The following is a 25,768-nucleotide window of genomic DNA, read 5'->3' as shown; positions in this document are numbered from 1 at the left end:
CTTAAAGAGCGTCTGGGCATTCGATGCCGATCCGCTGTGAGGCGCACCCGTGCCCTGGCTATTCTCAGCCGTGCCAGAGCTCAGCTGGCACGCTCAGCCGTCCTGTCTGGGTCTGTTTTCTCCTTTGCATATTTGCATGACTTCCAGGAGGAGGAAGTGAAAAGTTTCACATTTACTTTCAACAGCTGAACACGATGTCTTTAAATAAAAGGAACCTATATCAGAGGCACTTTAGTGTTTTATATTTTTGCAAACATTTAATGACCTGTAGAAAAAATGTTTCATTAACTTTTGCCCCCAGATTCTTGGATAATGGAAAATCATTCTTTTTTTTTTTTTAATTTGGATACGTCTCCTGCCTGCTGTCAATCATCAATCATTTCTCTGCTCATTTGTTTATTCCTACCGTGTTCTTACTAGATTAACTTTAACAATGTTATGTGATTCTCCTGTAAATAATGCATTTAACAACAATCATGAAGTACATCTTTTGTAAGCCTGAAACTTACTAGTATTATAGTGTCTTCTCTTCTTCTTGTTAATATGCTCTGAAGCTTAATTATTCTAACAATAAATATTTGTTTATTGGTGCATTTTATTTGTACCATAAACATAAATTGAACATACAATATGTCAGGTAACATTGTAAGTGCTTTATAATATTAACTCACTCGGTCCTCATACAACCATATGAGATAGATTTTGGGGTACAGAGAGATTAAATAACTTGCCCAGGCCACAGAGCTAACTAAGAGCGAATGTCAGAACTAGCATTCAAATCAAGGCTGCCTGACTCCCCACTTGAGCTAAACAACTGTACTATTGCTGCCTCTCTGAACAAATTTAAGGAAGTCAAGAACAGCTCTGGCCACCTCCCTGGGGAAGTACAATCCCCCCAAAACATTTCTTTTTAAGTTTAATACATTAATAATTAATGAATCTAGGAAAAGGCATACAAGAAGTCATTATATTATTTTGCAGGTTTTTTACAAACTTTATTTTTTATATAAAATTTAAAAGTGAATAGTCTTACTTTTAAAGTTAATATTGATTAAAATTTTAAAAATTACATTTAAACTCTAAAGAAAAATTTTAGGTCTAAAAAATATGCAAGGATGTATACAGTTTTCCAAAATTCTTTTGGTAGTGGTAACAAGCACAGAGTTTGGTGACAACGGTATTTTCAAAAATGTATTTTGTTGAAGTATAGTTGGTTTACAATGTTGTGTTACTTTCTACTGCACAGCAAAGTGATTCAGTTATACATATATATACATTCTTGTTCATACTCTTTTCAATTATGGTTTATCACAGGCTATTGAATATAGTTCCCTGTGCTCTACAGCAGGACATTGTTGTTTAGCCATCCTATGTACAATCGTTTGCATCTGCTAACCCCTAACTTCCACTCCATCTCCTACCCCCAACCTCCCTGGGCAGCCACCAGTTGGTTCTCTAGAAGGGAACAGTCTCAAGGAACATTTCAGGAAACTGTCATGTGATTCTTTTTCTTTTTTTTTTTTTTGTGGTACGCGGCCCTCTCACTGTTGTGGCCTCTCCCGTTGTGGAGCACAGGCTCCGGACACGCAGGCTCAGTGGCCGTGGCTCACGGGCCCAGACGCTCCGCGGCATGTGGGATCTTCCCGGACCAGGGCACGAACCCGCGTCCCCTGCATCGGCAGGTGGACTCTCAACCACTGCGCCACCAGGGAAACCCAGAGAGACCACACTCTTAACCCTCATCCCACAGCCATGTCCCTGTACAATCTTTAGTTAGTATCTATTTCAACTTCCATCAGCTGGTGCAGACAGCACCTTCATGGGCTCCGTGGAAGGGACAAGGTCCTACCTTCAAGGAGCACACAGCCTAGTTAAGGAGACATGACACCCACCACGGAAAGTTTGGTAACAACAAAGGCAGGACGAGTGGCAGGGGTGATGAAAGCAACAGGAGTCAAAGGTAGGAAAGGGCGCGGAGACTGGAGAGGCCCGAGGGTCGGGTGGGCATTGATCTGGGTGGTGCAGAACGTGCAGAAATGGGTCCTATGGTGAGTCGGGAGGGACAAATAGCTCCCCTTCTTCCTCCCTCCGCGAGGTACTGATGGAGGGGAAGGAAAATGGAGATGGGACGGGGTAGGGGGCCCCTGAGGAAGGTAGTTCTCTAAATCACCTCTCGGTTGCCCCCTCAGCCATTAGGATTTTCTGTTGGCCTTGGATATGCACTGAGTCCAGATGCCAAGCACAAGCATGTTCCATTCTTACTACCCGATTTTTTTTTAATCTATTTATTTATTTTTGGCTGCGTTGGGTCTTTGTTGCTGCATGCGGGCTTTCTCTAGTTGCGGCGAGCGGGGGCTACTCTTCGTTGTGATGCGCGGGCTTCTCATTGCAGTGGCTTCTCTTGTTGCAGAGCACGCGCTCTAGGCGTGTGGGCTTCAGTAGCTGGGCACGCGGGCTCAGTAGTTGTGGCGCACGGGCTTAGTTGCTCCGTGGCATGTGGGATCTTTCCGGAGCAGGGCTTGAACCCATGTCCCCTGCATTGGCAGGCGCATTCTTAACCACTGCGCCACCAGGGAAGCCCTACTACCTGATTTTAAGCGCGGTGGCTTCCCAGAAAAATCTGCCAAAGAGAGGACCAGGGCAGGTGACTTTATAAAGGCAAGGGGATGGGGCTTTGGGACGGGCAATCAGGAAGAGGGCTTGGGAGGAGACAGAAGAGTGGAGAGGCTGAACAGATGCTGTGCGGAGTGATATTTTGGGGACGGGATGATGTGTGAAGGTGCTTTTTCACCGCGTAGCATGAGGGATCTTAGTTCCCCAACCAGGGATCGAACCCGTGCCCCCTGCAGTGGAAGCGAGGAGAGGGGAAGCTCGGAGTCTTAACCACTGGACTGCCAGGGATGTCCCATGAAAATGCTTTTTTTTTTTTTTTTTTTTTTTTGCGGTACGCGGGCCTCTCACCGTTGCGGAGCACAGGCTCCGGACGCGCAGGCTCAGCGGCCATGGCTCACGGGCCCAGCCACTCTGCGGCATGTGGGATCCTCCTGGACCGGGGCACGAACCCGTGTCCTCTGCATCGGCAGGCGGACTCTCAACCACTGCGCCACCAGGGAAGCCCGAAAATGCTTTTTTAAGGAAATCTTGCTGCTGGTGAGCTGCAGGTCCTTGTGCTGCAGGACGCAGCCCTGAGCAAGGGCCAACATCACTGCTCAAGGCAGTTTCTTTGAATGCTAAGCTGACGTTTAGGATGGAAACAAGGCAGCTGGTTTCTTCTGGTTTTCTTCCCCCACGGCAGGCTTACCCACAGTAACCCACTTATCTTCTACAGGAGAACGGTGAGAAGTGCAGGCTTTGGGGTCAGACAAATGTGAGTTCAAATCCTGGCTTTTCCTCTTGCTAACTTTGTCCTCATGAGCGTGTCATGTAACCTCTCCGAGCCTGTTCCCTCATCTGTTATAATGAGGATAATATCTAACTCGTAGGGCTTTTGTGAGGATTAAATGAAATTACACATGTCAAGTGCTAAGTTATTCCTGCACCTAGTAATTGCTTTATTAAAAAGTTAGCTGTTATTATTATAATAGTCCTAAAGTGTAGTAGTATTATCCTCATTTTACATACAAGGGTGGAGACTTGGGGAAGTCAAGTTCACCTGCCCCAGAAGCCCTTCTGAAGGGCCCTGCCTTTGAACAAAGACAGGAAGGAACACATGAGGCCATGACTGAAGGTCACCTAGGCAGATGGAAAGGATCAATGCAAAATTAGAGTGGAGACGCGCATAAAATAGGGGCGAGGTCAGAGGATGCATGCGCCCAAATGCTCACAGAGGTCTTCTGGTGGAGGCTCATGGTTGGACCAAATGCCCGCTCTGAAGCCCTGTTGGATGTAGGGATTGGATCCCAGCTGTTCCACGTGCTGGTTTTGTGTCCTTAGCCAAGTTACTTTACCCCTGAGACTCATTCTTGCATCTGGCAAGCGGGGATAATACCAGCAGCCCTGCTCCACTGGGTTGTGCTGAGGAGAAGGGTGACTGTTCTACACTGAGCACAGTGCCGGGCACGTAGGACAGCTCCAAAACCTAGGGGCTGCCCACGTGACCCCCAAACTGAGAACCTGGGTCTCTGAAGGATGGGGAGAGGATCCAAGGCTTCTGAATGCTGCTAAAATGACCCGAATTGTGGTCCAGTTATCCACAGAGGGGTCTGTGATTCAGAGAAGGGTATTCCCCAGAGCATGAGGAAATTACTATAAGCTTGAGCAGGCGGTATGTGGGTCAGTGATGAGAAAGAACTTCCTGAAATTCAGGGTTGTCAAATTAAATTAGAAAACACAATTTGGGACTGTTGTGCCAGCGTCTGCTCTAGGAGTAAAATATCTGCCCATCTTCCTGGGCTGGGCCAGAAGTGTCATAATGAGATACACATGTCACGGCAAGGGCTGGCTGTGAGCCTGGACTCAGTGACAGGGGCCAGAGAGCTCATAGAAGCTGACCATGTTGGGGGCAGGGGGCAGGGCGAGCTGTTCTAGCTTTGGAAACACGTGCAAGGACTGACCCAAAGCCTTAAGACTCTTCATTCCGTGTGCTTTTTGTTTTTTTGTTTTTTTTTTTTGCGGTACACGGGCCTCTCACCGCTCTGGCCTCTCCCGTCGCGGAGCACAGGCTCCGGACGCGCAGGCCCAGCGGCCATGGCTCACGGGCCCAGCCGCTCCGCGGCATGTGGGATCCTCCCGGACCGGGGCACGAACCCGTGTCCCCTGCATCGGCAGGCGGACTCTCAACCACTGCGCCACCAGGGAAGCCCTCCGTGTGCTTTTGAGTCACTCAGGGGCTGAGCAGGTGGACACCCGGTGTCAGCACAGACCTGAGGGAGGAAACCAAATGACTGTTTGGAGGAAGGGGCTGTCACTGATCAGAGCCACTTGAACAAAGGCACGGACTGGGCAGCAGCCTCGCTGGCGGTTGTCAGGCAGCAGTGAGGACCGTCTGCCAAGGACATTAGTCAGCCTTTCTGCACAGGGAGGAGTGTCAGGTTGTGAGACCACATGGCTGCCATCCAGCTGGGAAAGGCCACTCCTGGCCCACAGACCAAGTCAAATCTACCTGCAGTTCCAGGAATTGCCACTAGGGGAGAACACGGCTCCCAAGGACAAGGAGGCAAGTCAAGGCCACGAACTAAAACGCCTCCAGAGATTTTTCACTTTTGCTGCCTTCTCCTCATTCTTGAAGGCCTGAGCTCCCTGGGAGGAGAAAGGAGTAGGGAGCGTTCCCACAGGTGTGGACTCGGTGCCGTCGCCTTGGCCTTCCTGCGGAAATGCCGGGCATCCTGAGCCATGGAGGCCCTCCCGGTCTTGCTACGATGCCACAGCCCCTCCGGGGACCCATTGTGTCAGGAGCAGGAGGGGGCCTGGCCAGAGCACAGACCCGAACATTCACACACCTGACTCCAAGGTCTGCCTCAGGAGATCCCAAGAAGGGCCTTTGGGGCCCCCAGCTCCGCTCCTATGCCCTTTCCCCATCACCTTCCACCAGAGGCAAAGGCCACACTCTCCCAGTGCCCCAGTTTTGGCTTAATGTGAGAAAAGCATCCGATGAACTCCCTGAGGCAGAGGGAGCCCTTTGTCCCCACCAAGACAGGCACTGCTAAGCCCGGGCGTTCTCTCTCCAGAGCCGTCACCATCCAGAGAATCCTTCTGGTCATAATATTCTAGGACACCCACTACTGATCCATCAGAACTGGCACGCAGGGTACAACTTATGTGGCATGGTTGTCTTAAGGGGCCAGAAGCCTTTAGAAGGAGCGCCACTGAAGAAATGCTGAAGGGGCAGTAATGAACCAGCAATGCACAACTGAAGTTAGGGAAGAATTCCAGGTATTTAAAAAACAAAGACCGTCCTTTTGGGCAGGGGCAGAGAGATGACAGCGTAGGCACATCTACCTGCAAGTCCGTTCTATCTGGGTCCTTTAGCAAATCAAGGCCGTTCAACTCCACAGACACCAATGCCAGGCCTGCACAGGCTCCTGTGCTAGGGGCTCCCCGCCCTCAAGGAGTCCCGTGAAGGGCATGAGCACATAAGCCAACAGCAGCTGAATTAGGCAGAATATGAGTGGTGCCTTTCAAAGAAACACAATGGCCAAGGCATTGAAAGTGGGGAGGAAAGCCATCACTCTGGTTGGAGGATCCTCAGGAAAATGTCCTGAAGGAAGCAGGACCTTGAAGGAGGCAGAAGTGGAGATGGGGGGACAAGGGGTCAGGAACGTTAGTTATGCCAGCTGGGGGGAATGCTTGAGCAAAGGCGTGGAGCCAGGGAAGCCCAGGCAGAGTCAGAGGATGGGGACACATCCAGGGACGGAGCAGGGGAGCAGAAAGTGAAAGCAGGAAGTATGACTGGGGCCATGCCTTGGAGGTCCTTGCATGCCAGCAAGAGGTTTGTCCTCCGAAGCCACCACCCAGAAATCGGCAACTGCGGTGGGATGTCCCCAGGACGGGGAGGCTCTCAGGAGGCTTTGGGAAGCCTGCCCTTTCCCTCTTTCTTTCTAAACACTTCTCTGTGTCTTTGCTCATGCCGTTCCCTCCTCCAGAAATGCCCTTCCCTCCTACTCTGGTCAACAAACTCCTACTCAACCTTAGAGTCCCAGTACAAAGTTCACCTCCTCTGTGAAGCCTTCCCTGGCTCCCTTATGTAGCTATTAGTCCCCCCAAAGTACTCCCCCAGCTCTTGGCTCATTCCTTATAGGTAACTTATAGATCAATGTTCTGTCCCCCATTAGTCTATCTGTCTCCCCATTAGTTTGTAAGTTCCTGGAAGTCAGGGGCTATCTCTATACTAGGAATTACACTATTCTTATATTAGTCTTCATACTAGGAATGCATATTCTATATACTCCTAGCGCCTTGCACAGAGAACACTGCCAGTAAGTGGGGCAGGGACGGAGGGCATCAGTTCTGGTCTGAGGCGCTGTCAGCTATGCCCCGTGGCCTGGCCTCCTGGTTTTATCTGCTTCACATGACCTGGTACCTCCCAGCTCGAGCCCTCAGCTTCTCCCGCCCCCAGCTCTGGAGGGAGGAAGACACACCTCCCATCAGCTCCCTCACTGCCAGTGCCTGCTAGCACCTCATTAACCCAGCTGGCCCCCGCCCTGCCCTGAGAGGTGTGGGCTGGGCAGAGTTCAGGGATCAAGGGAGTCTCCCTGACCTTTCTGCCCATGAGGAAGGGGAGAAGGGACTAAGGGCCCACTACACCAGCCCCAGAAGTCACCCTCATGCTGTACTGGACAGAGGCTTTTGATCCTCAGAGCTCTGCTCTTGGACAGACAGACACTTCACTAGCCGTGGGGTCCATCTGGGGACTTGATGGGGACCATCTGCACTGGGGCAGAAACGGAGGCACCGAGGAGGGATAGGACTCAGGCTAGGGGGAACTCCCTGGCGGTCCTGTGGTTAGGACTCCGCGCTTTCACTGCCGAGGGCGCGGGTTCAATTCCTGGTCAGGGAACTAAGATCCCACAAGCTGTGTGGCATGGCCAAAAAAAGTGTGGGGGGCTACGGAATGTGAGGGAAGGCGGGGTGGGGAGAAAGACACGTACCCAGGTGCCCCCCAGTAGAGGCCAACCCGCCAACCTGCCAGCTCTTCCAGCTTCATTCAGCTCCCTGAGCTGTGTTCCCCTCTGAGCCTGTCGCAGGCAGGGGTCTCCTCTCCACAGCGCAGAAGGGACCAGGCAGGCTGTGAGACGAACCATCTGACGGGGCCGGAATGGAACAAATAGAACACGGGAGTCCGGCCTCCCACCCGCCACGTTCCTGCGGCCACTCCTCCAGCTTCTTTCCCTGATAACGTCTCCTCCCAGACAGGCTGGAGACCCGGCCCTGGGGCAGTGGCGGGTGGAGGTTGGATCTCAGCCTCGAGACAAGTGAAAGGGTTAACGCTCCTGTGTCCACTGGCCTAGTGTAGCCAGCTCTCTCAGCGCCTGTAAGTCCGGGCTTGCCTCTGGTGTTCTCTCAGTTTCCATTCCTCTCTTACTCCTTCCACTTGGGAGGACACCCTTGGCACCAGCAGTGTGTGGGGTGTCATTTAATACTGCCAGTAATCAGCACCTCCTTTACTGGCTCTCTTTCCCTCATGGCTACTCTTGTCATCCCTGAATCCCTCTCTCTCTCTCTCTCTCAGACACACACATGCACACACACACACACACACACACACACACACACACGAGGAATGGGAAAAAGGGCTTCTGTCCACCGCAATTCCTGCCCCACACAACTTCTCTCCCTAAAACGGATCCAGATCAACTGGGAGGCAGGAAGCAGGAGGTAGGATGCGGAGAGCTGGAGGTGCCAACAGCCCTTCTGAACTAACAGAGCAATCGCATAACAGCAAGCTCAGAACAAGAGAATAGTGGAGGGCAGACGAAATTAGAAAGTATCAAAGGATAAAGATTCCTCTTCCAGATCAAGCAGAGTCATCAGAGTCGAGGATTGGAACACTTCAGATCATTTGTGGGTTTAATATGCCAGCAAAGAGAGGAGAGAGATTGGACACCCTTTCCCCAGTGATACAATGAGAGGATGTCTGTACACTTCACCGCATAGCCATTTTTTAAAATAAATTTATTTATTTATTTTAAATTCATTTTTGGCTGTGTTGGGTCTTCATTGCTGCGCGTGGGCTTTCTCTAGTTGCGGCGAGTGGGGGCTACTCTTTGCTGTGGTGTGCGGGCTTCTCACTGCGGTGGCTTCTCTTGTTGCGGAGCACAGGCTCTAGGTGCGCGGGCCTCAGTAGTTGTGGCTCGTGGGCTCTAGAGCGCAGGCTCGGTAGTTGTGGCGCACGGGCTTACTTGTTCTGCGGCATGTGGGATCTTCCCGGACCAGGGCTCAAACCCGTGTCCCCTGCATTGGCAGGTGGATGCTTAACCACTGCGCCACCAGGGATGTCCCCGCATAGCCATTTTACAGAAGGAAGAACCAGGACAGGGTGGCGGGCTGGAGGCATTCAGGCCTGCTCCCCCCACACTGGGTCTTCAGCTTCATGATTGTGAGAAGACAATGACCACACATCCATGGACACTTCTGATTCCATGTCGGCGTTTCTGTGAGATGATGTGTCCTGATCTGGGAATGTGAAAATGTGCCCTTTATTTTGCTGCCGGCTGTAGGTGCTGGGACGCCCTCCTGAAGCCTTCAATGTGGCTGTTTGCCAGTGAAGAGCGTGGGCGCCCCCATCTGATACCCCTGTCCTCCCAAGCCCCAGACTTGGTTAATGGGAGAAGTGTTGGGTCAGCCTCAGCCTGGCACCAGACGCCATCCTTAGAGCAAAGGTGAAGTCCAATCTTCTACCAGATGGCTGGAGCCGGCAAGCAGAGATAAGGGTCACACTTTGGACTCCACAGCCAGAGGTGGGGGCAGAGCCCCAGGGGTCCGTGAACCCCGACACCCCTTCTGCTGCGGGTCCTGCTCCCCTGCCTGGTTAAAGGAGGAAGACGGGGCCGAGACCAGGGCAGTGGGGGGCTAGTCAGTCACTCACAGCACGCGCAAAGCGAGGTGGGCACCTGCTGCGGGTCACTCAGTCATCACCGCCGCCCGGCCGGGGGGAGGGGGGCGCGGGGGGTTTGCAGCGCGCGAGGGCGGCGGGCAAGCCAGGGTGGGTGGCGACTTCAGGGGCGAGGGGAAGCGGGGAGGGGTCCCTGCGGAGCGAGCCCTCCTCGGCGGGGGAAGGTGGTGGCCGCAGCCCGGGCAGAGCCGCTCGGTCCCCAGGGCCCCATGGGCGCCCACTGCGCCACGAGTCCGGTGCCCGCGGGAGAGGGAGGAGCCAGCCCGAGGCCCCGCCCCTCCGGCCCGCCCCTCCCGGCCCGGCCCCGCGCTGCGCTGTACTGGCCCCGCGGGCCGCTCGGTCCCAGATCTGGCCGGGCCGCGAGGTGGGCATCGCCGGGGGAGCAATCGGCGACCGGGGGGCTGGCAGCGCGGGCAGCGGGCGCCGGGACACCTGCGGACACAGGTGAGTGGCGGGAGGGCGGGGGCGGGGCGCCGGGGCTGTGGGCGCGGGGCCGAGAGAAGGGGAAGCCGGGTCAAAGCTCGGAAAGGACCCCGGGGAGGAAGAGGGACTCAGAGCCCTAGGAGGGAGGATTATTGGGAGGGGGCCCGGGAGACAAGGAACGTTGTCCCCTGCTCATAAATCAGAGGAAAAGTAAGGGGCGGGCTGCGCGGGATTCTGGGGCCGCCTGGAGGGACACCAGCACCTGCTTAGGAGGTCTCTCCTCTCCAGGCCCTGCCGCCCCAGTGAGCGGGTCCTCTATCAGGTTTAGGGGGAGGGGATGGCGCCCCGCGCGCGAGGCTCCCAGCCCCACGGAGGAGTTCCCACTGGCTGGGGAAGACCTAACAGAGCCTGCTCCCCCTCGGCTCGTCTGTAAGGCCAGCGGCCGGATAGCTGTCTGTGGCCTGGAGGGTCCAGGTAAGGGGTGGGGCAAGCTTTTCAGTAAAAGACCAGATAGTAAATATTTCAGACTCTGAAGCCACTGTGGTCTCTGTCACAGCTAGCAGGAACGTAGTCACAGACAACTGGCCAAGGAGGCGATGTGGCTGTGTTCCCATAACACTTTATTTATGGACATGGAAATTTGAATTTCATATAATCTTCATATGTTGTGAAATATTATTCTTCTTTTGACTTTTTCCAACTATTTAAACATGTAAAAAACATGCTTAGCTTGTGGGCTGTGCAAAAACAGGTGGCAGGCGGGGCTGCGTCCAACGGGGCCCCTCCAGCTCGCCACCCCAGACACTCATCCCCCACTCCTGTGTTTGGAGGAGGGGAGGGTGTAGCTAGGTGCAAGGGGCATCCTGGATGCCTGGGGGCCTCCAGGAACCGAGGGACCCTTGCTCCCAGCTACTCTTAGGACTTCAGCATCCTTTGAGGCCAGGGTGGGAGCTGGTACCCCAAATGCGCAAATGTGAGGGAAGGGGCATGGTTCCAAGGGGCTTCCTACCCAGCATGTCGGGGTGTGCCCGACCCCCACCAAGTCGTAGATGAGGCAGCTGTGCTCTCCCAGCAAGTAGTCTTGGCCTTCCCTCTCCCCTTCCCTCTCTTCCCCTCCCCCTCCCCCCTCTGTCTCCAGCCTGGCGTTACCCACTGATCAAGGCTGGCCCTTCCATTCCTTATTTTCTCTCTGCAGCCTCAGCGGGTCCCTTTCTCCTGAACATTGGAGTTATGACCCTTGGGAGGTGACCCAGGAGAGAAGGGATGCACGCCTTTGGTCCTCCCAATGGGGGTCGCCTCCAAGGACTGGTGGCCTCCCGCATTGAGACCTATGGGGGCCGGCTTCGGGCCTCCACCCTGAGTACTCCTGGTAGCCTCTGTCCCCGAGGAGGCCCCGTGCTGGTGAGTCCAGGCTGTGTCCCAAAGGTGACCGGGGTGGGGCAGGGGGGAGGACACCCAGGCTTTCAAGTCTCTGTCCCCTTGCCAGGCCTTGGACTGCTCTGTTCTTAGCCCGCACCCCTGCCTTCTTTCGTGGGTTGTGAGGGAGAGGATGGCCGTGCTGGGCCAGGCTCCCTGGACTCCACACCCATCCCAGACAGATGGGGCAGGTGAGGCAGAGAGCCAGGAGGGGCCAGGCCCTCAGTGCTGTTAGACTGGTCACAGGCACGGAGCTGGTGGGGAAGGTCACCAAACCCAGGGTTTGGCACCTCCCAGACTCCCACCTCTACTTGCGAGGAGCTGGTGGGCTCCTTGAAACCTGCCTCCCTCTGAGTCAGGCCTGGAAAAACAAAGGTTCAAGGTGTTCCTACTCTACAGGTGGGGAGGGGTGTGAGGGCCTGCCCACCTCCACCCCAGCTCCACCCTCCTGGCGGCCTCCAGTGCTACCAAAGAAATGGGCGTGGAGGCGCAGCAGTCTTTCCCTCAGCCTCCAGGCTCTCCCTCCACCTTGAGGTCAGTTCTGCTTCGGCCAAGGGTATCCCCTGCCTGACTGGAGGAGGGTTTGGCCCTGGGAGGCAGCTGAGGGTGGGAAGGGAGACTAGGATGTCTGTGGGGTAAATCAGGCCACGGGCAGATCAAGGAATGTGACCAGGCCTGCCCAGGAGGAGACTTCTGGGCCAGGCCTCAGCTTCGCACACGGAAGGGCAGCCACTCCCAGCTGGAGGGGACATGCCCCGGGGAGGAGGCCGCACGTGTGAGGGCCCCCATCCCCACGTGCGCAGGAGGCTGTGAGGGCCCCAGAATGCGTGTGCACCGGGCACCGTGCAGGCACGGCCGTGGTGCAGGGAGCACACACGGGAGTGGGGCTGGAGGGGGACACCGGGACACACGCAGAGCCTGGGCGTGTGCGTGCCAGAGCTGCTCTGCACGAGGCCCCTGGGCACCTGGGCCCGGCGGCCCCTGCCTGGCTCAGTGGCCTCCCTGGAAGTGGCTACTGTGACTCAGGGCCAGAGCGGCTCTCACCAAACTGGTTTGAGGGGAGAGGTGAGCCGGCCCAACTTGCTGGTGTAGGGGATGCTGTCCAGAGCCAAGCCAGGCCTCACTGCTTGTCTGGGACTTCTGTGGGGAGAGGACGCCCCCAGAACTCCCCCATTCCTCCTCCAGGACCCCAGTGGCCGACACCTCCAAGGCTATGCCCCCTTTACCAAGGGTTCTGGCCCGGCCCGAGGCCTGTCTCCCCTGAGGCTGCGAGAACCAGAGCCTGAGAAGAGGCATGGAGGCCCCTTTGGGGCTGGGACACCTCACTTCCCCAAACTCAAGGTAAGGGGTCCCTCTCCTCCCATCCCCAAGCTCACAGCCTGAGCTGCGACGTCCTCCAGAGACCATCAGAGCTGAGAACATGGGAGCCCCTCCAAGAAGCAGGGTGTGGCTCTGTCTAGAGACCCTCTCAGGGGAGCATCTCTAAGCCAGGCTGCCTCGTAATGATGTCCGTTTGATGGGCAAGTGTCAAAATGTTCCTGAGACCACTGGTTCCCTAAGTGCCGTTCTGGTCTCCACCTGAAGGTCCCTCTGAAGGGTTCTGTCTCAGGAGAGCCCTGGAAGCTATCTTTCTGGTCAGGGAGCCCAGGTCAGACCCCTCTGTCCAGGGACCTTTCTGCAGACAAGGTGCCTCTCCATGCGTGTTCCGGCCACACCCTGTACCCCGTAATCCCGGCCAGGATTGATCCTCGTCCCTCGGGCCTGCAGGTCCTCACTCAAGCTCAGGGCAACTTGCCACCACACGCACGCACGCACGCACGCACGCAGCCCTCCCCGGGCCAGGAAGTGGCCAGGACTAATCCCCTCTCGGCGCCCCCAGGAAGTCACCAGAGCCCATCAGCTGGAGATGAGGCTGCACACGTTCAGCATGTTTGGGATGCCCCGCCTGCCCCCAGAGGACCGGCGGCACTGGGAGATCGGAGAGGACGGTGACAGCAGCCTGGCCATTGAGAAGTCCTGGAAGGAGCTGGTGCCTGGACACAAGGTGGGCCCGGGACACAGTGTCTGACCCCGTGGGGTCCTAGACACACACACACACACACACACACACACACCCCTCACCTCTGCCCCGGAGGAGGGAAAGGCCTTGGGAAGTGGGGTCTGCAGGGACAGCACTTGGAGGCATCTTGCTGTAACTTCAGATCCCGGCCCCGCCACATACTAGCGAGACCTCGGTCAAGACAGCAAACCTCTCTGCGTCTCGGTCGCCTCCTCTGTGACCTGGGGATAACGCCCCCTACACACTGGAGGATTGGTGGAGGGTTAAAGGCTTTCTGTGCAGTAGATCTGGTAGCATTCAGCAGATGGCATCTGCTGGTCTTGTCATCATTCCCCAGCTGAACCAGCCCTATCCCCACCCAGGAGATGAGCCGGGAGCTCTGCCACCAGCAGGAAGCGCTGTGGGAGCTACTGACCACCGAGCTCATCTATGTGCGGAAGCTCAAGATCATGACAGATGTGAGCCGCCCTACCCCCGCCACATCCCCGGCAGCCCCGCCCCCGGGCCCCATCCTTGGCCCTTTACCGTGTCCCTCGAATCACTCCCCCCACCCGGTTCTCCAGACCGGAAGGGGCACGGCTGTTGGGGAGAAGGGGCAGGACATCAAGATCCCCCTGACCTGAGACCCGCCCGGGGTCTTGGGAGAGAGGCTCGTGGTATGAAGGTGGGGGTGGGGATGCTGTGAAGGGCTGGCTAGGCTGGGGTCTGAGAGGAGGAGGTCAGACGCTGAAAGCCCTCCCTGCATCCAGCTCCTAGCCGCCGGTCTGCTGAACTTGCAACGAGTGGGGCTGCTGACGGAAGTGAGTGGGCACTCGGGGTGTGGGACCCAGGGAGTGGGGGCGGGGTCACAGAGCGGAATTGCAACCCCCATTTACCCTGCCCTCCCCACTCCCCTCCTTGCCCTAGACCCCAAGCAGGCTGCAGGTCCCACCCAGCCCCTGCCACTCGGGCTTAGCCGTCCCTGCCTGCCCACCGCCCGTGCTGCCCGCAGGTCACCTGCCGAGGCATGTTCCGCTCCCTCCTCCAGGTGTCAGCTGAGACCCTGTTTGGAAATGTCCCTAGCCTGATCCGAACCCACCAGAGCTTTTGGGAAGAAGTGCTGGGGCCCACCCTGGAGGAGACGCGAGCCTCGGGCCAGCCTCTGGACCCGGTCAGCCTGCAAAACGGCTTCCTGTCGGTGAGGCGGGGAGAAGGGCCCCATCTGGATGGGGCAGGACTGGGAGAGCCCCAAGGGGTCCTGTCTGCTGGAATGCTCATACCACTGGCACCCTGCCGTGACTCGAGGGGGTCCAAGGGCACTACCCCTACCCCTAAATACCACCTCACCTCTTCCCTCCATTCCACCAGTATGACCTCTGTCCCGAAGGCCCTTTGGGCTTCTGGAGCCCCCAGAGGGAGGGCAGCTATCTCAGGGAAGGGCTACACCTAAGCTCTCATCGACCATGAAATCTTATGTCCGGGACAGAGACCCATCCGCAAGCAGCAGGGGCCTAAGCGACTTGTCCCTCAGGGGCCTGGGGGGAGGGGAGTGAAAGGCCACAGGGTACCCAGGGCGGGAAGGGTGATAAGAGAAAGCAAGAGGCCCAGGATCTCACTTCCTCCCAGTTCACTGGCCAGGGAAACGTGGCCTTGCAGAGTTGGATTGGGGTAGAGAGGCAGGGGGACAGTCTCCTGGGGCCGTTGGTGGCCCTCTTCCCCAGGAGCAGGGCTCTGGGCAAGCCTCAGGTCACCACCCCGTGGCTGGGCTGAAATGGGATCCGCAGTGCCCTGAAAACGGTCCAGCTAAATTATTGATGGCGGGTGAGGTCCAGAGCAGTGGGGCGTGGCAGGGGCTGGGGATGGAGCTCAGAGGGCGGCAGCGGGTCGGCCCTTCGGGACCTCAACTCCTTGGAATCCAGAGAGGGGGGCTGGAAGTGGTGGGGGGTTGGGATTGGCGGGAGCTGGACTAAGGATCTAGGCCAGGCTCCTTCCCCTGCCCGCTCCCTGCCCCACACCTGTCCCTCCAGTTCAGCCAGCGCTTCCAGCCCTACGTTCTGTACTGCCTGCGAGTGAAGCAGACCATGGCCTACGCCTGGAAGCAGCAGGACAACAACCCTCTCTTCCGCACCTTCCTGCAGGTGGGAGAGGGGCTGCTGGGGAAGGGGGATGCGGCGGACCTTGCTCCAAGGCTGAGGGTATCCCCGGGGCGGGGCAGGAGGGTGGCTTGCAGCCCCCTGACCCCTGCCCACCTTCCCTGGCAGTGGTGTGAGAAGCACAAACGCTCGGGGAGGCAGACGCTGGGGGATCTCCTCATCAAGCCCCACCAGCGCATCACCAAGTACCCACTGCTGCTCCAGGCTGTGCTCAAGAGGAGCCCCGAGGCCCGCGCCCGGGAGGCCCTGACCGCCATGGTAGGGGCCACTGGGGCTGTACCCTCGGGAGTTGGGGGCTGGTGAGTGGGGACGCATCTCCAGGGACTCTTGAGGTCTCTTTCCTTACGTGTGTGTGCCGGCGTGGCACTGATGTCGTTGTCTGGGTGGGATGTACAGACGAGGAGCTGAGCTGTCCTCCCTCCACACCCCACCCTCACCTAGATCGCGGCGGTGGAGTCATTCCTCCGACACATCAACAAGCAGGTGCGCCAGCGGGAAGAGCAGGAGAGCTTGGCGGCTGCAGCCCAGCGCATCGGGCCCTACGAGGTCCTGGAGCCGTCCAGCGAGGAGGTGGAGAAGGTGAGAGAGGCGGAGGGAAGGGGGCGTCCAAAAACGCAACGCCCCCAGGAAAACGGATGAAACCGAGGCCTGCGGCGGGAGAGGCAGAGGTGCCGTGGGCTGTGTGTGCCCGTCCTTCCTTCCCGAGGGTGAAGGTCCCAGGGGCCAGGTGCAAAGGAGTGAAACGAAGGCACTGGGATGCTTCCTGTCCTCCAAGAGGCAGGATGCCCAGCGCCCCGCTCCTGTGCTCTCTGCACCCCTCAGAACCTGCGTCCATTCTCCACGCTGGACCTGACGGCCCCCATGCTGGGGGTTCCTCCTGAGCACACCAGGCAGCTGCTGCTTGAGGGGCCTGTGCGCATGAAGGAGGGACGAGAAGGGAAGGTGAGGGGGCTGTGGGAGGGGCGAAAAAGGTGGGAGAGAACTAGGAGAAAGAAGGGAGAGACGGTGGGACACAGGATGCGTCAGAAGGCTGGGAATGGGAGAAGAGGGGTGTGTGTGTGTCTGTGTGTGAGTTTGTGTGTCTGTGTGTGTGTCTGTGTATGTCTATGTGTCTCTGTGTGTCTCTGTGTGTGTCTGTGGGTGTCCACATGTCTATGTGTGTGTCTGTATGTGTCTATGTGTGTATGTATGTGTCTGTGTGCGTCTGTGTGTGTGTCTGTGTCTATGTGTGTCTGTATGTGTGTGTGTATCTATGTGTGTCTGTGTATCTGTGTGTGTGTCTATGTGTGTATCTATGTGTGTCTGTGTCTGTGTGTATCTATGTGTGTCTGTGGGTGTCCGTATGTCTATCTGTATGTGTCTACGTGTGTATGTATGTGTCTGTGTGTGTCTGTGTGTATCTCTGTGTATATCTATGTGTGTGTCTGTATGTGTCTATGTGTGTATCTATGTGTGTGTCTGTATGTGTCTCTGTGTGTCTATGTGTCTCTGTGTGTATTTATGTGTGTCTGTGGGTGTCTGTATGTCTATGTGTGTGTCTATGTATGTATCTATGTGTGTCTGTGTGTGTATCTGTGTGTGTGTCTGTGTGTGTGTCTGTGTCTCTGTGTGTCTGTGTGTGTCTCTGTGTCTGTGTGTGTCTCTGTGCGTGTCTGTGTGTGTCTGTGTCTATGTGTGTCTGTGTGTGTGTCTGTGTCTGTGTGTATCTGTGTGTGTGTCTCTGTGCGTGTCTGTATGTGTGTCTGTGTCTATGTGTGTCTGTGTGTGTCTTTGTGTGTGTGTCTGTGCGTGTTGGGAAGGGGACGTGGTTCTGGCTTTGCTCTGCTTGCTGGCATGGCCCTGAGTCAGCCACTTTCCTACCTGTAAAGTGAGAGATGGGCCCAAAGCAGCACGGCTCCCAGCTGTCCTATCCCACAGCTCTGCACCCGCCCACACACCCATGCGTGAGCCCCGACCCCTGTCCCGCCTGCTCCCTGCTCCAGCTGACCCTCGTCTCTCTCTTCGCTTGCCCCCAGCTGGATGTGTACCTGTTCCTCTTCTCTGATGTGCTCTTGGTGACCAAGCCCCTTCGCAGGACAGACAAAGCCAAGGTTATCCGCCCGCCCCTCATGCTGGAGAAGCTTGTGTGCCGATCGCTCCGAGATCCGAGTATGTCTTTCCTGGGGGGAACTTTTCCTTCTCCCTTCCCATCGGCTGGAGAAGGAGAGGTTGGGAAGGGGATCAGATAAAGTCCAGCCCTGGAAGCAGACCTTCTCCTCCACCCAGGCAGCTTCCTGCTTATCCACCTCACCGAATTACAGTGTGTCTCCAGCGCCCTCACTGTGCACTGTCCCAGTGCTGCAGACCGTGCCGTGTGGCTGGAGAGGACCCAGCAGGCCCAGGTATGTGAAGCCAGGTGTGGGAGCAGGGGGATGGCGGGGCCCCGGAGCTCAGATCCGGTGCACAAGAGTGGAGGAAGGGGAGAGAGAGGGTAGGGTGCACACAGCTTCAGACTGGACCTCCTGCCCCTCCGGTGCACCCTCGAGAGGGAGACACAGCCTTGACCAACCTTAAGAGCATGGAAGAGGGACTTCCCTGATGGTCCAGTGGTTAGGACTCCACGCTTTCACTGCCGAGGGTGCAGGTTCAATCCCTGGTCAGGGAACTAAGATCCTGCAAACTGCATGGTGTGGCCAAAAAAAAAAAAGTATAAAGAAAAAGAGCACAGAAGAAAGCCTTTGGCCAGCTAGGGTACCAGTCCCTGGGAGAGCCAAGAGAGCCTCCCCTGAAGGTTCCGAGGCTGTGAAACAATTAACTGCTGAACTTGAGCTTCCGTTCGGCGAACATGAACGGGGCACCTGCTGGTGCGCACAGGCTGGGTGCTGGGGAATCAGAAAAGCATATAATGCCATTTCTTCCCTCACAGAATACACGCTGCAGCCTAGCTAGACAGACAAGTATACAAATAACAGAAACGTGTGGACGGAATGGAGTTAGGACAGGGAAGGGAGTGGCTCACTCGGTCTGGTGGGTTGGTTGGGAGAGGGACAGTGCAGAGAACAGAGATGCCTCCGAGGACAGAGGAGGCTTCGCCGAGGAGCTACTTTCTGAGCACCGCGGGCGGATATCTAGGAGCACGTCAGGGGAACAAGGTGGGCAGGAAAGGCATTCCAGATGGAGAGCAGAGTGTGCGAAGGTCGGAAATCGGAAGCAGTTGTGTGTGTTGAGTGCACCGTCAGCTGAGTGGTTGGCGTTACCGGGGCGGCACAACGGCAGAGAGGCCAGGAGGGAGGTGCTACCAGATCGTGCCCGTCCCTGGATGCCGCGCCGGGGAACTTGAACTTTGTCCTGCAAGTGACACAGAGGCGGTAAAAATGTTAGCTAGTGGAGTGGAGAGATGCGGGGGGCAGATTTATGCAAGAAAAGCCCAAGGAGTTCAAAAGGAGGGAGACCCGGATGGGGCCATATTGGTTACTGCTTTGGTGCCGTAAAGCAACAGAAACATTCCCTCACGGTTCTGGAGGCGAGAAGTTGAAAATCAACATGGCAGCCGGGCAATGCTTCCTCTCCATGGCTCTAGGGGAGCATCCTTCCCGGCCTCTTCTGGCTCCTGGGGGCTCCAGGTGTTGCTTAGCCTACGGCAGCATCGCTCCACTCTCTGCCTCTATCTTCACGTGGTCTTCCTCTCCATGTGTCTCTGTGTCCCAACCTCCCTTTCCTGTCTCTTAGTAAGACACCGGTCATTAACCCAAAATCCAGGATGACCTCATCTTGAGATCCTGCACTGAGGGTCTATGCACATCTGCAAAGACCCTTTTTCCAAACAAGGCCACTCACATTCACAGATTCTGGGGGTCAGGACCTAGACCCATCTTTCCGGGGCCACTATTCAACCCACTACAGGAGCAGAATTGCCAAAGAAGAGGGAAGATTTGAGTTGGACTTTAAGGATGGGGAAGACCCTGAGCAGAAGACTCAAGGGAGAAATTGGGTTGGATTTATTTGGGGGACAACCAGCATGTCTGTCTGAGTCTGGAGGGAAGGGTTTTGTGTGGAGCCAGTGATGAAACGCCAAGTTCTAGGGGACCCCAGGGCCTGTAGAAGAGGGTGGGCTGGACGAGACTGAATTGAATTGGGTTGGCAAGTTGACACCAGAGCCACCATAGATTCTTTGAGCAAGGGAAGGCCATGGTGAAATCCATGTGTTTTGTCTTGAATTGTCAGGTGGCAATGTGACAGGTGGGCTGGGGGCAGGAGAGATTGGTGGCAGGAGATTTCCCGTACTAGTTTGGGTATGAAACATAGAGGTTGAGTGCCACGGCCTTAGGGACATGGTGCAAAAAAAGAAGAAAAGAACAAGAAAGGAGCTGAAGAAGAAAGAAGAGACAGGTGAGCCTTAGGGAGACCAATAGAAGCCTCTACCGAGCCCGTGGTTCAGACCCCAGCTCTGCCTCTTACTAGCTGGGTGACCTTGGGTGAGTTATGTGGCCTCCCTAGTCTTCCGTTTCTTCACCTGCAAAATGGATATAAATAATAACAGTCCTTGTCTCATAGGGAAGATTCAAAGAAACCATTCAGATTAAGTAGGCAACTTGGTGCCTCGGTAACTCAGGTCCACAAGGACAAAGGATGACTTGCTTCCGAGGTTCTTGTGTGAAAGGCTGCTTTGGCAATGACAACAGAAATCATTAGAAAGGGAAACCTGTTTGTCTAGTTGTTGCTTCCTGGGTGGCATGGGGCATGGGTAGCAAGGTTTACTTTTAAACAGAAGCACTTTGGAAATGAGGTAATGGGAGACAGCCAAGTGGAGACCTTTCAGGGGTTTGTGGAAACACAGACTAGAGTTCAGGCGAGAAATGAGGGTGAACTATGAAAATCGCTAAGAGAGCAGATCCTAAAAGTTCTTTTCGCAAGGAAAAAAATGTGACGACGGTGACGAATGTTCACTAGACGTCGTGTGGATCACTTCATATGTACACAAATGTGGAATCATTATGTTGTACACGTGAAACTAATCTGTCAATTACACCTCAATTTTTTATAAAAAGAAGAGGCATTTTGAACAAGAAATCATAGTGTAGACGATTTCTAAAGAATGCAACTGCACTATTTTTAAAGAGTTTAAATCAAACTCTTTACTCATAGGACTTGCTTTAATGAGCAGATTATAATGATTTGTCGTTTGCACATCAGGTAATTAGGGCTTTGAAACTTTGGAGGATGCGTAAAAACAGTCTTGTCCTTTAAACAATTTTAAGCATTCTTCCCACAGTCTTACCTATGGCATCGTATCAAGATGTGGAGAGCTTATTCGAGAAAAGGAAAACCAGAGCTTAGTCTCTGTTTAAACACTGTATTTAAAGATTCGGAATTATGAGAGTAAAAAATAAATAGGAGGTTTATGCCATTAAAAAAAAAAAAAAAGAAAAAAGGATGAAAGATCTTGAACCTCAAGATCTTGTGTCCTCCAGCCCATCGGGGCTGTCATTTCCTTGGATACCTAAACACGATGGTGACAGCGCCCAGGAAGCCAGAGGTAGGGGACAGGGTGTGGGTCATCTGCCCTGACCCCTGCTCCAGGCCGGATCAGAGTCCCCTCTCTCTTCGCAGTGGGGCCTCCCCTCTACACCACCGCCCCCCAGCCCAAGAAGAGACCCCCCACCTTCTCCTTAGAACCCCCAGGGAAACCACTAAAGATTGCTGGTATTTTATTACACGAACTAATCTAGCCCCCAGGAGTTTTACTCCACGCTAACTGAGGTAGAGAAGGCATTTCCGATACCTAACCAAGCAGCGCACTAGCTCCCCGCGTCCCCTTGCAAAACCAAGAACCCTGAAACTTTGAAATGAGATTGTCCTGCTGCTGCCTCACACCAAAGTCTTAGGGAAAATCCTTTTCGCAGTTCCCACCAGTCCTTGTAAACTGAAGAGGGCCGTAGCATACCTACTGATCCTAGGGGTCAGGGTGTTTTTTTCTCCGCCTTACAGAATCGTACATAGGTAGATTATTCCTAGCGGGTCTGGCTCTGTGGCTTCAGCTTTTAGAGAAAATGAGCTTCTCAAGAGGAGAGACACTGAATCTTGGGAAATGCCCACGTTTAGGGGCTGGGAAGAGGAAAATGAACCAGTGCTGGGAACAAGGAGCTATCAGAGACGAGGCCAAGACGTGAACGGAGGAAAGAGGTGGGCTCGGAGGGCCCGCAGCCCAGCTCTCACTCATTATCTGCGTCAATTCTCTCAGCTCCGGCCCCACCTGGGAACTGCAGGGATAATGGGAACCACCTTGCAGGACAGACGGGAGAGTTATGTTTGTAAGCTGCTTGACACGCGCCCGGCACTTAATGGGGGTTCCATACATGTTTATTGTTGTCAACTTTAGAAGATGCCAACATCTTCTAAAGGCCGGGGGTGCCTGGCCGAGGGCACCTTCAAGGGATGGTTTTCGTCCGTGATGGGAGACTTGGGGAGGGCAGCGGGTGAATTTGGGAGCCGCTCCAGGGGCAGCAGGGAGAGGAGGCATTTCCTCCCAAGGCTTCAGTTCCCCACCGGGGCAAAGGAAGAAGAACCATGGCGTCGGGGGAGCCCTCCCTTTTCCCGGCTTTGTGGGGCTGTCGCATTCAAGCCCAGGCACCAGTTTCCTCTTCCTTTCCCACCCTGCCCCCAACACGTCTCTCCTCTTACCCAAGCTGTGAAAATCCTCCCAGGGTTGCTAGAGAGCCTTTGGGGTGGCCGGGGGCCCTTCAAACATCCCGGTCCCTGGTACCTGAGGTGTCAGGTCCTCCATCCCCACCCCACCCCTTGCCTCCCTGCTTCTTCCCAGGTGGGTCCACGGGAGAGTTTAGTGGAAATGCTTGTATGGGACAGATGTTCCTTCCAGACCACCCCCCAGCTGCCTTCCTCCCAGTTCTTTTCCTCCACACACCATCTCTATCCTGGACATCCCAAAGATAAACTTGAACTTGAGTCATATGGGGCCAAAGGGCATCTCAGCCGGCTGCACCCTGACCCCAGCCCCACCCCGGCCCCAAGAGCGGCTCCTCCCACCCTCGTTACTCTGCACAGCTGGGAGATGTGGAAGAGGTCACAGGACCTGGCCTGGTGTGCTGGTCTCCTGCCCCCAGACACCATCATCCCTGGCTCTGGCCGACAGAGCAAGTCTTGTGAGACTGCTGAGAATCCTTGCAGGAGACAGTGACTGGGAAGCCAGGCAGGAAAATTGGAAATACAAGCCTGAGGTCATTTTCCTGTCCCTGTTCGTCCTTTTCTCCAACACGTCTCTTGTACAGACCCAGCTACCCCCCACCCCGTTGCGCTTCTGGAGGGGCTTTGGGAAGGTCCAGAGTTGCCTAAGAATTGCTGGTTCATACACCTGAAGGGGGCGGGGGGAGGGGCACATTCAAATTACTTAATAACCAGAATGGAATGGGCATCAACCAATCAGAGTAGAGCTTGGGGAGGCAGGGGGTGGGGTGGTGGTGGTGGTGGTGGTGGTGGTGGTCCTAGAGGCCCCCTGCTGTGCCAGATGTTATCCCTCTGCTGCTGGATCTTGGAGGGCAGGGTAGTCCTGGTGAAGGAAGGTGGGAGGCTTGGGCAGTAGCCCTTTGCTCACCAGCATGAAAGTACTTCAATATGTGCACAATGATAAGGCCATCCCAGCCAGTGCTGGTACCAGCGCCGCCCCCAGGAGCCTCCACCACCTCTTTTTGCCAGGCCTCCGCCTTTGGCCTCTCCGAGGGTTCCCTTGCCATCCCTCCCCTCCCCCAAGAGAAAGTTGTCCTTTGGTAATTCCTGACCCTTTCTAAGGCTGCCCTTGAAAAATAGTGCAGTTACTGAACTAGGACTCACAGAGAAAGACCCAGCCCCAATTCTGCTTCTCTCTACCTGTGCGCCCTGGACCAAGTCCACTCATCTTTCTAAGTCTTGTTTCCCCATCTGTAAAACTGGCTAATACACTGCAGGCTGATGGTGCGTGTCAAATGACCGCCTGCGTGTAGAGGTGCTTCATAAACCACTTCTCAGATATTACTATTTTATTCCGGTGGCGCCTGTATGAAAATGCTAAGGAAGACAAAATATAATGTATATCCTCTCTCCACTCCTCTTGGGATGGTCTTGTTGTCAACTCTGAAGGACAACAAAGTCCTCAACCCAGGACAAAGCCTGCCCCTGCCCACCCTGGTGGTAGGAGAAAGAGTAACCTGAGGGCCCAGCATCATTCAGAGCAATTATGCCACCATCACCACCAATCAGGGAGGACTTCCTGCAGGAAGAAACAGACCAGACCTTGGCTTGCCAAGGGGATGTGAGAGGCAGGAAGAACGTACAAGTAGGAAAAGGGGCCTTATGTTTACCCCACACATCCTAGGACCAGCTCAAGAGTTCAAACACTGGCTCCGTCCTACTTTCCCGCAGCATGACCGTGGTAGTTACTTAACCTCAGAGTCTCTGTTTCTCAGGAGTAAAGTAGGAGCAAAAAAGTCTGCCTCATAGGGCGGCGGTGGTGAAGAGAAAGCAAGATAATATATGTAAAGCACTTAGCGTGGTGCCTGGCATACAGCAGGTGCTCAATAAATGAGAGCTCTTAATGAAAGTATCCCCACCCCAGGTCACCCTGCAAAAGCTGAAGGCAGAGGAGTACATCCAACAGAAGAGGGAGCTCCTGGCCCTCTATCAGGACCGGGACGGGGAGTCCCCAGGCCCCAGGCCCTCCATGCCTTCAGTGGAAGGCTCTGAGAGCAGCACAGAGGGAAGGTAAGACCTACAGGGCGTACAAGGCCTCCCAGAGGAGGGGGGCTGCAGGCAGGGAGGGAGGGCAGAGGAGCCCACAAGGTTGGGAAATGGTATTACAGCTTTTGGGGGGACTGGGACCAGACTGAGGAACCCAGGCTACAGGTTGACACCAGCCGTGCGAAAGGCCACATGAGACAGCCTATGGGGTTAGCCAGCCGAGGGCTGGCACAGGGTGAAGGAAACAGGCACGAGAGGCACAAATTCCCTGAGAGAATCAGGTTCCCCAGGCCGGGGATGGAGAGTGAAGGCCAGTATGGGTTTGCGGAATGTCAGAGCTGCAGGGACCCGGCTAGTTCAAATCCCCAGAGAGCGTGGGAGTTTCACCCAAAATAACAGCTGTTGAGCAGCACGGTTATAGAGAAAAAAAGACTCCATCACTGGGGGATAACCTCAGGGGAGCTCAGGAAGCACTCAGCAGATACTTGGTAACAAGTTTCTGGACTGAGTGCAGGGGCTAAAATGCCTTTAAGGAGCTTATAGTCTAGCCAGTGAGTCAGTGCAGTGTAAAAGTGATACCAAAATAAGTTTGGAGGAGGGCCCATTTCTGGATGGAGGGATCAAGGGAGACTCCCTGGACTTGAACTTGATCCCTCAGCATCTGACTCTGACCATTTGCTAGTAACTGTAGGACTCCTGGGTCCTCGATCGTCATCCCCCAGCTGGTGGTGACGGAAGACACAGATGAAGATGCTCCCTTGGTACCAGATGATATCTCGGACTCTGGCTATGGCACTCTGGTCCCAGGCTCCCCCAAGGCGTCCCACTTTCTGCCAAACCGTCTACGCTCCAAGGTCCTTCGGCGGGACCCTCGCCGCACCTTCTCCACCCTGGACCTCCGAGATGTTCCTTTGCATCTCCAGCCTCCTGACCCCCAAGCTCCCCAACGCCGAAGCACCCCTGAACTGCCAGAGGCAAGTGTCCAGAAAGGAGACAGCCTTCCCAGGGGAGACCCACCGACCTGGTCTGAGGAAGAAGGCGGGACCTCGGTTGGAGAGAATGTGGTAGTGGAAACCTTACATAGGGCCCGACTTCGGTGGCAGCTCTCCCCCTCCCTGACCCACACTGACTCTTCTGGGGAAAGCCCCTGGGAATCCTCAGGGGACGAGGAAGAGGGGCCCTTCCTGGGACCCGGCTACAGCCCCTCCCCTCACCCGCTCTGGGCCGAGGACATGCTCCGAGAGATCCGGGAGGAACTGGCCAGCCAAAGGATTGAGAGAGTCCCCGAGCCTGGGGACAGCAGACCTCGGAAGCTGACTCGGGTCCAACTGCAGAGGATGCGGGGGCTTCACGTCATACGCCTGGACACGCCCCTGTCCGCATCGTAAGTGCAGAAGGGAAGCTGGCGTGGGATGGAGCGGAGGGGAAGGCCAGTATGGAGCCAGAGGGGATGCCGGGGCAGGGGGTTGGCGGGACAACACA

The 25,768-nt window shown here is 55.5% G+C and overlaps 1 protein-coding gene across 10 annotated transcripts in view; it reads left to right on the top strand.

Annotated features, from left to right (window-relative positions):
- The first annotated feature begins 9,861 nt into the window (after positions 1–9,861).
- The window catches only part of PLEKHG6 (pleckstrin homology and RhoGEF domain containing G6), a 30,290-nt gene continuing 14,383 nt past the window's right edge, over positions 9,862–25,768 (top strand). For 6 of the 10 annotated variants that reach the window (XM_033867144.2, XM_073789121.1, XM_073789118.1 and 3 more), the window contains exons 1-17: positions 9,862–9,994; positions 10,262–10,447; positions 11,169–11,374; positions 11,789–11,923; positions 12,575–12,730; positions 13,269–13,433; positions 13,811–13,906; positions 14,198–14,248; positions 14,476–14,625; positions 15,455–15,565; positions 15,689–15,838; positions 16,022–16,159; positions 16,403–16,522; positions 17,596–17,728; positions 17,846–17,961; positions 24,165–24,310; positions 24,969–25,670. In XM_033867144.2, coding sequence (XP_033723035.1) covers positions 11,237–11,374; positions 11,789–11,923; positions 12,575–12,730; positions 13,269–13,433; positions 13,811–13,906; positions 14,198–14,248; positions 14,476–14,625; positions 15,455–15,565; positions 15,689–15,838; positions 16,022–16,159; positions 16,403–16,522; positions 17,596–17,728; positions 17,846–17,961; positions 24,165–24,310; positions 24,969–25,670 — 2,507 coding nt within the window. In that variant the 5' untranslated portion in view covers positions 9,862–9,994; positions 10,262–10,447; positions 11,169–11,236. The remainder of the gene's footprint in view (positions 9,995–10,261; positions 10,448–11,168; positions 11,375–11,788; positions 11,924–12,574; positions 12,731–13,268; positions 13,434–13,810; positions 13,907–14,197; positions 14,249–14,475; positions 14,626–15,454; positions 15,566–15,688; positions 15,839–16,021; positions 16,160–16,402; positions 16,523–17,595; positions 17,729–17,845; positions 17,962–24,164; positions 24,311–24,968; positions 25,671–25,768) is intronic. The other 4 variants (XM_033867147.2, XM_033867151.2, XM_073789123.1 and 1 more) reach the window with 4 other exon arrangements.

The sequence above is a fragment of the Tursiops truncatus genome, chromosome 11, assembly GCF_011762595.2.
Source record: "Tursiops truncatus isolate mTurTru1 chromosome 11, mTurTru1.mat.Y, whole genome shotgun sequence".
In the NCBI taxonomy this organism is placed as follows: Eukaryota; Metazoa; Chordata; class Mammalia; order Artiodactyla; family Delphinidae; genus Tursiops; species Tursiops truncatus.
Note: the sequence above shows the minus strand (reverse complement) of the source record. Positions and strands in the feature narration are given on the sequence as shown.